The sequence below is a fragment of the Rattus rattus genome, chromosome X (genome assembly GCF_011064425.1).
Source record: "Rattus rattus isolate New Zealand chromosome X, Rrattus_CSIRO_v1, whole genome shotgun sequence".
NCBI lineage: Eukaryota > Metazoa > Chordata > Mammalia > Rodentia > Muridae > Rattus > Rattus rattus.
The window spans coordinates 126,526,895-126,538,205 of NC_046172.1; the positions used below are offsets into that span (position 1 = coordinate 126,526,895).

The 11,311-nt window shown below is 47.0% G+C and overlaps 1 protein-coding gene and 1 long non-coding RNA gene across 5 annotated transcripts in view; one reads left to right on the forward strand and one right to left on the reverse strand.

The window, feature by feature from the left end:
• Window positions 1-1,829, reverse strand: part of LOC116888842 (F-box/LRR-repeat protein 17-like) — a 2,552-nt gene extending 723 nt beyond the window's left edge. Inside the window, exons 1-2 of the mRNA XM_032890112.1 lie at window positions 1,657-1,829; window positions 1-1,470 (exon numbers count right to left, since the gene is read on the reverse strand). The exon at window positions 1-1,470 is cut by the window's left edge and continues 723 nt beyond it. Of these exons, the coding sequence (XP_032746003.1) occupies window positions 477-1,460 (984 nt within the window). The 5' untranslated portion in view covers window positions 1,461-1,470; window positions 1,657-1,829 and the 3' untranslated portion in view covers window positions 1-476. The remainder of the gene's footprint in view (window positions 1,471-1,656) is intronic.
• The window catches only part of LOC116888843, a 13,722-nt gene continuing 3,751 nt past the window's right edge, over window positions 1,341-11,311 (forward strand). The window contains exons 1-4 of one of the 4 annotated variants that reach the window (XR_004386344.1): window positions 1,379-1,451; window positions 2,527-2,578; window positions 3,982-4,566; window positions 4,695-5,036. This is a non-coding gene — a long non-coding RNA (uncharacterized LOC116888843). Of the gene's footprint in view, window positions 1,452-2,166; window positions 2,579-3,981; window positions 4,567-4,694; window positions 5,037-11,311 lie in introns of those variants that run through there. The other 3 variants (XR_004386345.1, XR_004386342.1, XR_004386343.1) reach the window with 3 other exon arrangements.

Genomic DNA, 11,311 nt, shown 5'->3' on the forward strand with positions numbered 1-11,311 from the left:
TGGAGGGAACCCATGAGATTTGTATATATAAAGCTCTGGTACAGTGACGGATCATGGTACATGCTTAATTGTAAGTTATTGGCACTAACTAGCAGCGATCAAACCTGAAGACAGTTTGAAAACTTTTCAAACATCGGTATGTAAAGCTGTTACCCACCAAATAGAAGTTGCTCAAGTATGCATATATTTATTCCACAGAAAACTAATAGTTTCTATATCGGGATTTGCTAATGCAATAAATGAATCCTGAATTGTGGAAACAGACCTAATCTACTACAAGGCATTCAGCAGACTCCAAGCTTTTCTACTTCAAAACAGGCCTTAAGCACGGGGCTGACTGGCTGCCCAGTCTCCCCTTCAAGCGACCCCCGGGCTGTCAGGGGAATCCCCTCCTCCTTGCACAGGGAGGACAGAGACAGCCTCAGGAAGGGGGGCGAGGGGCAGGGCGGGGTTGGGGAGGAACTGCATCCCTGGGCCTAGTCATCCCTTATCCACCTCAAGCACGATGGACCTGGCAGCTGGTTGATGTCTAGGGGTTCTGGGGGCGAATCCCTAAGTAAACCACAGGGATCGGGGAGCCTCTGACAGTCTATGTTGCGGCTTTCCGCCTGCTGCTGGGAGGACCATGGGGTGATGCTCCCAGCCCGGAGAGTGTCCCCGGTGGCTTCAATGAAGGAACACTCTGAGGCAGGAGAGGTGGGCCTGGAGCCCATCACTGGCAGGGGCTGCTCTGGGGCCTGGCAGTAGCCAGCATCTAGCGGCTGCAGCAGCAAGCCACCTCCCCCAACAGGTCCCCCGCCGCCGCCGCCGCCGCCGCCGCCGCAGCGCGGCTGGTTGCAGTAGGTGTAGTCGGGAACCTCGTCGTCCTTCCAGTTGCACACTAGGTCGGGAGCCAAGGGATGCTCGGACTGTGGCGGCAGCCCCTGGAAGAGCTGCACGGCGGCCGGCGGCCCCAGAAAGCGCAAGGGCCCCATGCTAGCCAGGAAGAGGCTCCGGCCCTGCTGCTCCCAGGCTGCGGCAGCCGCCAGCCCCAGCTCCTTGCAACGGGTGGCGGGAGAAGAGGCCGAGGAGGCAGCGGCTGCGGCGGCCGACGACAGCAGGAAGCGGCGGGCAGCAGCGGCACAGTCCTCGGCCGCCAGGGCCGCGTAGCGCGGCTCTAGGTGCTGCAAGGGGGAGGCGGCGTAGGCCGTGTCCCGCGGCAGCGGCGGCGACAGCGGCGGCTCCTCCTCTGGGCCGGCGGGGGCGGGCCCGCCGGGGCTGTGCACGATGAAGCAGAGCATGCAGGGCCCGCGGAAGAAGCAGTCCCGGTTGCGGGCCGCCGCCGCGGGCTGTGGGGACGACTTGGTCGGCGTCCGGCCCGGCAGTCGGATGAGAGGGCGCCGGCGGCGACACCAGCTGCAGCAACGAGGCTTCTTCTGGCTCGCACGGTTCCGAGGCTCCTTCGAAAGAAGGTGGCCCATAAAGACGGCCCTAGGAAGGGGAACAGAAATGAGTGGGACGGAGGCCTGAGAGGCAGGCTCCCGTGGCCGGGCAGGCCGCTAGCTGACTGGGCCTCTGGCCGCAGCGAGCTGCTCGGCGCTGCGCACCTGGCACCCTCGACGACCCGGGTGGGCGTCAGCCGCGGGGTACCCAGGCGGCCAGAAACGGGCTACATACTTTGGGCCCGGAAGCCTGGAGAAAGATGGGCCCGAGCTGTGGGGACTCGAGGGAGGAAGCGAGTCGGGTCGCTAGGCCGCTCGGTTCGGTCAGTCAGCGCGGTGGTAGGGGCAATGGCAGTCCTGCTCAGACCACTTTATCTGCAGCTCCGCCAACGGCGCGTGTGCCTGCGACACAACAGGAGCCGCAGGAGCACACCACCCACTCCAAGAGGGGGCGGAGCCGGCCTTGGGGGCGCGCCGGAGGGGGGGTGAGGGAGGGAGGGGGTGCGGGGGTGGAGGGGGGTGGAGAGATGGCTCACCTGGTTGGGCTGCCAGCCTGACAAAAGGCTAGCTACTCGCCCAGCCCCCCTGCTCAGAGGTTACTTGGGGGCCTGAAGCCCATTCCTCTCTTCTGAGGTGGGCCTTTTTTCCTCATTTTTTAAAATGTTGGCACTTGGAGCTATATTTTTGCCTCCAAGGACTACTTCCACAGTGTATCACAGAGGTTTCATGTGGGTTTTTTTTTTTTTCTCTAGTTTCCCGGAAATGCTGTTTCTTTTTTGATTTCTTCTTTGACCCATTCATCATTCAATGATGTATTGTTTAATCTCCCTGAATTTGTGTATTTACTGGAGGTTTGTCTGCTGTCAGTTTTAAGGTTTGGTGCATCGTGATCAGATGGGATGCTTAGGGTCGTTTTAATCTTCCTGAAATTCTAGATTTGTTTTGTATCCCAGGATGTGGTCTGTTTTGGAGACCTGTCCTTGTGCTGCTGAGTAGAATGTATGCCCTTTGGTGTTTGTGTGGATTATTCTGTAGGTTTCGCTTAAATCCATTTGATGGATGATACCATCAGATTCTCGTGATTCTCTGTCTACTGTCTGTGCAGATAACCTGTCTATTGGAGAAAGTGGGGCATTGAACTCACAGAGAATTAACAGGTTGGTGGCAGTCTGTGTCTTTAGGTCCACTAATAAGGACATTTTTAAATGGAATTGGGTGTGCCAGTGTTTGGTACGTATATGTTTAGGGTAGTAATGTCTTGCTTAATTGTCCTCTTGGTTAGAATTAAGTGTCCTTCTTTATCTCTTCTCATTAACTTTACATTGAAGTCTATTTTGACATATATTACAACAGAAATGCCAGTTGTTCCCTTGTCCCCTGTCTCATTTGACTAGAAGACCTTTGTCCTTCGTGTTACTCTAAGGCAGAGGCTAGTGTCTATCTTTAAAACTTAAGATGCCTTTCTTATAGGCAACAGGTAGATGGATTTTGTTTCTTGATCCATTAAGCCAGTATGTTGTTTAACTGGAGAACTGAGGCCATTGATATTTAAAGTTAATATTTAAAAGACTATGCAGACTTAGCCATTATGTTGTTGATTTTTGGTGATATTATGTTCTTGGTACTTTGTGCTTTTGTGATGCTGGCTTTGTATTTCTGTCAACAATCTCTTAGCTACGCGCATTTCTTTTGGCCGCCTGAAATACAACTTCCTGTGCTTTCTTTAGGTCTTGTTTATGAGATACAAAATTTTTAGGCTGTTTATAGCATGGGAAATTTTTCTTTCTTTCAGCTGTGGCAGATAGTTTTACTGGGTAAATTAGCAATGTACTGCATTGTTCCAAGATCTTCCGGCTTTCTACGTTTTCACTGAGAAATTGTTTGTTATTCTAATAGGTTTTCCTTTGCTGTGACTTGCAACCTTTCTTTTGCAACATTCAATATACTTTCTTTGTTCTGTATACTTAGTGTTTTAACTGTCTTGTGCTGTATTTCTGGTCTGGTCTGGTTTATTTGGCATTCTGTGGGCTTCTTGTATTTGTATGGGTATGTCTTTTCTTAGTTTGGGGACTTGTTCTATGACGCAGATGTGATTGAAAGAGGGGGGCACATTCCAGACGCAGCAAGCAGAACTGAAAAGATTTGGCCACTTGGTTCTGGCTTTAGAGTCAAGGATACAAAAAAGGAATTATGGACTCTCCCTCTCTAACTAAGGGAAGCCACTGAGGCAAGGCTTGTCTTAGGGGTGTCCCTGCATGGAAGCCCAGATGAGCCATTGCATGCCTCTGTGAAGGTAAAGCTTAGAGTGTGTGGAGACCCCAAGGTGTTAGTGATGCCAGAGTCATGGGATACATGCCAAGGAGAGCTGCAGATTGGGTGTGGAATCAGCCCAAGAGAGAGAGGTGTGTTGCAGTCAACAAAGCTGAATGAAAGGAGTTGGGGATCTGAGGAGCACTTTGACATCAGACGTGGAGATGCAGAATTTGGTATTTGCCCTGTAGCTTTTTGGTTTTGCTTTGATCCAGTATTTCCTCACTATGCTTTCTTTCCTCCCTTTTAGAATAGTAGACTGGGATCTCTCCATAAAGAAGAGGGGCAGAAGGAGGGCTGAAAAACTGACGTGAAACATGTGCTCCTGTGGTAAGTAGCTAGTCAGTAGATTTGTAGGTATGGGTCCAGTGCACCTCTCTGGTAAGGTTGCAGGGATGGGTGGATTTGGCAGTGTGAGTCTGATGTCTCTGGCAAGAGAAGGGACCACATGTGCTTGGGAGTGTGGGTCCAGTGGGTGGGGGTAGATGAAGTTGGCCCCATAACTACAAGCTTTGACTGTGTACAGGGTATGGAGGAGCTCAGCTGGGGCAAGGGCAAGGGCGAGGGTGGAGTTAACAGCAAAATTGAGCTCTGCTCTTAAAGGGGAACAGGAGCACATGCATGCACGGGACACATCTGCCGAGGTCTTTAATGAACTATGATAGAAAATGATCTGTTTCCTATGCAGCTGATTGTGTCACATTAAAAAAAGATCTAGTTCCTTTTATTTTATGTACATGAATTTGCTGCATGTGTAGATGTGTGCCATGTGCGTGCAGAGCCAGTAGAGGTGAGAAGAGGAAACGACAACTTTAGAAGCAGAGTTAAACACCAGGTGAGTGACTATGTGAGTTCTGGAAACCAAATCCGGGTCCTTTGTAAAAGCTGTGTGTACCCTTAACCACAGAACGATCTTGACATCCACTGCTCCTGTCACTTTTAACTGTGGTATTATTTTTTTAGTTCTACGCATTGTACCAGAACCTGGCCCATGTGAAGTAAGTGAGTCACAAATACAGGATTCTGACACCGTGGAGGGAGGTATGTTTTAATAGATTTTGTTGTGGCATATATACATGTACACAATATGTTGTAACCATGACTATGTCCCATCACTATGTTGTATCCCCCCTCCCAATCCTCCAGAGCTCAGTGACTTTCTCAACTAGTCTTCTTTCTATTTTCACAGGGTTGGGTATGTTTCTTTATTTGTTTCTTTGTTTTTCTGTTTCTGTCAACCCATAACTTTAATTAAGGTTACCTAGAGGAGCATGCGTGGAGCAGTTATTTAGCAGATCCCTACCTGCCCATCAGTACCAAGTGCCCTGTTGTTGTCCCTCCCACTATTCCTGATCCCAATACGTTGGTAGAACCTACCCAGCCCTAGTATCTTAGTTAGGGATTTACTGCTGTGAACAGACATCATAACCAAGGCAACTCTTACAAAGGACAACATTTAATTGGGGCTGGCTTACAGGATCAGGGGTTCAGTCCATTATCATCAAAGAAGGAGCATAGCAGTATCCAGGCAGGCATCATACGGGAGGAGCAGAGAGATCTACATATTCATCTGAAGGTTACTACTGAAATACTAACTTCCAGACAGGCGGGATGAGGATCTCAAAGCCCCACCCCACAGTGACACACCTACTCCAACAAGGCCACACACCTTATAATAGTGCCACTCCCTGGGCCAAGCATATAAAAATCATTACATTCTACTTCCTGGCTCCCATAGGCTTATCCAAATATACTAGTCTATAAGGGCCATACCTAAACATAGCATAATGTAGAATACATACTACAACTTCAAAAGCCCCCATAGTCTACCGCAGTCTCAACAATGATAAAAGTCCAAAGTTCAAAGTGTCTTCTGAGATCCATCCAATCACTTAACTGTAATCCCCAGAGCAAGACAGGAAACCAGCTGGGCAAAACTCTGCATCTCCATGACTGAAGTCAAACCAGTCATCAGATATGCAACTCCTTTTTCAACTTTATTGACTCCACAAACTTCTTTCTCCTGGGCTGATTTCACTCTCTGTTAGCAGTTTTCCCACCAGATAGCTCATAGCTCTGGCATCTTGAACATCTTGGGGTCTACAAGGGAGCTTCAATGTTAGAGTCTCTTGTGTCAAGTTCTGGGATCCACATATGATGTTTTGGACTCCTCTAAAGGGCTGGTGTCACTTCTCCAGCTCTGCCCTCTGTAGCACACTAAGCTCAGGTTGATCCACTCCACTGCTGCTGCTGTTCTTGGTGATCATCCCATGGGTCCTGGCATCTTCAATATACTGGGGTCTTCTGCTGTAACTAGGCTTCACCAGTAGCCTCTCATAGGCTCTCTTCATGGTGCCAAGCCTCAGCTGCTCTTCATGTCCCATTCATGCCTTCAAAACCAGTACCACTTGGGTGACTCTTACACATTACCAAGTCCAGCTGCAGCACAAGGTACAACCTTGGCTCTCTCTGGAACAGCTTCTCTGTGCTCTCAGAAAACACTTCCCAGATTTCACCAGTGATGCTGGTCTTTCTTAATCATTACCACCTCTCTAGCTCCAGCTGACCAGCATCACTGCCCAGAGTCGTTTTCAAGTTTTCATCTCAGAGATATTGGGCCTGCTAATCACGCTAATTTCTTAGCTTCCAGCTAACCAAGAATTGACCAGTCCTTCTATTTTTCACTCTAAAAGCAGAGGAGCCCACATAACTGAAGGCTGCTGTGTTCACTAACTGATTTTCAGGGCTAGACATAGTCCCCCCCCTTGTTCTGTGTGGCTGGGTTTAAGATATGGCGTCACAAAGCTATAGTTTAAGTCCTTCTTCCTTGGGGCCTCTGTCTGGAGGCTGGCTGCTCAGCTCTGTGACTTTATCTCCTGGGATTAAAGATGTGTACCACCATGCCTAGATCTAAACTTAGCTGGGTAGGATCTTGCCCCAAATTTCCCACTCCCTTAATCTGCTATCTTCTAAAACATAGGAATCAGCTCTATTTCACTTTCTGGTACCCCTTTAATTAAATTCTTGAACCATATATCTTGTATATTTCCCTCTCAACTTGCTGCTTTTCATTAAAAGGCTCCTCATAAGGCAGAATTTTAGTAACCACACAAAAGAATTTATACCAGGATGTTTTCACACTTTCTGTTCCAAAGCAATTAATCTAAATTACTTCACCTTAGTTTCAGACAGACTCTTCAGGCAATGTCCAAAAGAAGCCACATTCTTCACCAAAATGCCACAAAAACAGTCTCTATGCCACATACAGAAATTCTTCTCCTTTGAAACTTCTTGTGCCAATTCTGCACAATTCAGACCACTCACAGCAAAAAAATCTTCCATATTTCTTCTAGAATACCCCATTAAGCCACACTGAAAGCATTCCAATGCTTTCCAAATCCAAAGTCCCCAAATCCACATTCTTCCAAACAAAGACATGGTCAGGCCTATCACAGCAATACCCCACTCCTGGTACCAACTTCTGTCTTACATAGGGCTTTACTACTGTGAACAGGACATGATTGGGGCTGGCTTATAGGTTCAGAATTTCAGTCCATTATCATCAAGGCAGGAACATACACCACAGAAGTAAATTTCCCTCACCCTCTGAAAGCATTAATTACCTAGAGATCCTTCTTAGGGGAAGAGCAGTCTATCATAAGCCCCTCTTGTGTAGCAACTGTTACCTTTCTACCAGTCCTCAGGAATGGGAGAGAGGCTCATAAGCATTCTACCCTCTCTGTGACAGAATATGAAGGCCCAATCTTCTCCAGGTATTAAGAGCTGCTGAGGCTTCAGTTATGCAAAGGCTATGTCATGTCTTAGAGACGTGAGTCCACACTACTCCACCCTCCCCTCTACCTCTTACATTCTTCCTTTACTGCCTTCCAAGGAGTTGCCTGACCCATGGAAGAGACGATATGCATGCCTCATTTAAGGCTGTGAATTCCACAATCACATATTCTCAACAGTTTGTCCAGTTAAGAATCTCTGCAGCAAGTGCTATCAGATATTTCACTGGCCAAATCCAATAGCAGTACTAACTTATGGGTGTACAAATGAATAATTAAGGACTGAAGAGATGGCTCAGTGGTTAAGAACCCTGAATGCTCTTCCAGAGGTCCTGAGTTCAAATCCCAACAATCACATGGTGGCTCACAACATCTGTAATGTGATCTGATGCCCTCTTCTGGTGTGTCTGAAGACAGCTACAGTGTATGCACATACATAAAAATAAATAAATTTTTTAAAGTTAATAATTAGAAGAAAATTTGGACCTTATATCCAAATTTGTCATCTCTGTGTGCTAAAGTGAACACAGAAATCAGTCCATGGGACCTTTTCCTGATTGCTGTCATTATCAATGAATTAAGAGTTTTGATCTTAGTCATAATGTTTACAGCTACCACCATCTCCTCTTGACGCTTGGCCCTTCTTGCCACAATTGGGATATTGTATATTTGCTGATAACTAGTAGACACTGTAAATCTGCTAAATCTCGGGGACAATGCTAAAATGCACGAATAATTTCCCTCTAAAAGAGTTATCCAGGCCACATTAGCTCTAACCCAGAGCTTCAGAAATCCTGCCTTGGAAGTAGGCACATCCACATATGTACTCCTCTAAACATAGATTTATGCAAGCTGAACTGTGTGGGATGGTAAAACAGAGCAGGGAACATATAAATTTCACCTTTTAACACACCCTATAATAGCTCTATCGTTTCCTTTGTGTCTTTGCTAGTATTTTCCTACTGTGAACAGACACCATGACCAAGGCAAGTCTTATAAAGGACAACATTTAATTGGGGCTGGCTTACAGGTTCAGAGGTTCAATCCATTATCATCAAGGTGGGAACATGGTAGCATCCAAGCAGGCATGGTGCAGGAGGAGCTGAGAGTTCTACAGCTTCATCTGAAGTCTCCAAATGGAGGACTGACATCCAGGCAGGTAGGGTAAGGAACTGAAAGCCCACATATACAGTGACACACCTACACCAACAGGGCCACACCTTCGAACAGTGCCACTCCCTGGGCTAAGTATGTACAAACCATCATATTCCAAACTCTGCATCTCCATGTCTGATGTCAAAGTGGTCTTCAGATCTTCAACTCCTTTTTCATCTCTGTTGACTGCAACAAACTTCTTTTTCCCAGGCTGGTTTCAGTCCCTGTTAGAAGCTTTCCTTAGTAGATAGTCCATGGCTCTGGCATCTTGAACATCTTGGAGTCTCCAAGGAAACTTCAATGTTATAGCTTTTTGTTTCAGTGTCTGGAATCCACACAATGTGTGGTCTCGTCCAAAGGGCTGCAGTCACTTCTCCAGTTCTACCATCTGTAGCACTCTAAACTCAGGTTAGTCCACTCCACTGTCACTGCTGTCCTTGGAGATCATCCCATGCTACTGACATCTCTAATACTTTGGGGTCTTCCACTGCAACTAGCCTCTCATAGGCTTTCTTCATGGTGCTAAGCCTCATATCTTTGCATGATCCCTTTAGTCATGGCCATCAAGTGAAACTGAGGCTGCACCTTCACCAATAGCCTTCCATGGCTTCTCACAGTGCCAAGCCTCAGCTGGTCTCTATGACCCCTTCATGCCTTCAAAACCAGTACCACTTGGGTGACTCTTACACATTACCAAGTCCAGCTGCAGCACAAGGTACAACCTTGGCTATCTCTGGAACACAGCTTCTTTGTGCTCTCAGAAAACACTTCCCAGAGATTTCACCTCAGTGATGCTGGTCTCTTCTTAATCACCACTAATTTCTTAGCTCCAGCTGACCAGCATCAATTGCCCAGGAGTCCTTCCTATTTTTTCACTCCAAAGCCAGGCCACATGGCCAAAGCTGACCGGTTCTGCTGCTTTCAGTAACTAGAACATGACCCCCTTGGTCTATTACATTCTCACCAGCTTTCTGTTTTCCAACTCCTTCACTGCCTAAGCTTGGCTGTCCTGGATCTTGCTCTGTAGATTAACCTTGAACTCAGAGATCTGTATGCCTGTCTCCCGGGATTAAAGATGTGTACCATCACACCTGGCCCTAAACTTTCCTTCACCTTGAACTTGCTCTGTCTCAGGCTGGCCTTGAACTCAGAGATCTGCTTGGCTTTATCTCCTGGGATTAAAGATGTGTACCACCATGCCTAGATCTAAACTTAGCTGGGTAGGATCTTGCCACAAATTTCCCACTCCCTTAATCTGCTATCTTCTAAAACATAGGAATCAGCTCTATTTCACTTTCTGGTACCCCTTTAATACTCAAACCATATATTTTATATTTTTCCTTCCTAAGTTTCCTATGCTTGTTCAGATTGCTCTTCATGAGACTTAACCTAAGAACAAAGTTTCTGCTGAGTTTTTTTTTTTGAGACTTCCTTTGTCAATGCAATTAATATAAATCTCTTTACCTTAGACTCAGGTATAATCTTCACCAAAATACCACAAGAACAGTCTCTATGCCACATATAGAAATTCTTCTCCTCTGAAACCTTTTGGGCCAAGTCTGCACAGTTCTAACCACTAACAGCAACAAAATCTTCCATTTTTCTTCTAGGATAGCCCATTATGCCCCACTTAAAGTATTCCACTGCTCTCCAAAGTCCCAAAATCCACATTCCTCCAAACAAAAGCATGGTCAGGCCTATCACAATAATACCCCACTCCTGGTACCAACTTCTGTCTTAATTAGGGTTTTACTGCTCTGAACTGCTTACAGGTTCAGAGGTTCAGCCCATTATCATCAAGGCAGGAACATAGCAGCCTCCAGGCAGGCATAGTGCAGGAGGGACTGAGAGTTCTACATCCTCATCTGGAAGCTCCTAGTGGATGACAGGCTTCCAGGCAGCTAGGCTGAGGCTCTGCAAGCCCACATGCACAATGACACACCTACTCCAACAGGGCCACACCTTCTAATAGTGCCACTCCCTGGGCCAAGCCTCTACAATCCATCACTCTTTGTTTCTTTAATAGTTCCACTCTATTCATTATGTTTGGTCTTTCTCATTCTAAGAAACTCTTAAATTTGCCATTGTCAGACTACAGGTTTCTTCCTAAAGGTATTTTGCTCATCAAGCTGGGTAAAATTGGTGACTTGGAGTACACTCTAAGAGGAGTTTCTGTGGGTCAGGGCTGGTCCAAACACGCTAAGAATGAGGGGTAAATGGCATCTGAGTGGAGCCTCTGAAGATGAGAACAAGAGCTCAATTTACCAGGCTCTACACTCAAAACAACTCAGCATGTAGTAACTGCTTTTCGATTCCTTGTACCTATAGTTTCTTCAGTACTTGGAGCCATAAGCTGAGGAGCCACAAGCTCAGTACTTGGAGCCATAAGCTGAGGAGCCACAAGCTCAGTACTTGGAGCCATAAGCTCAGTACTTGGAGCCATAAGCTGAGGAGCCACAAGCTCAGTACTTGGAGCCATAAGCTGAGGAGCCATAAGCTCAGTACTTGGAGCCATAAGCTGAGGAGCCACAAGCTCAGTACTTGGAGCCATAAGCTGAGGAGCCACAAGCTCAGTACTTGGAGCCATAAGCTGAGGAGCCACAAGCTCAGTACTTGGAGCCATAAGCTCAGTAC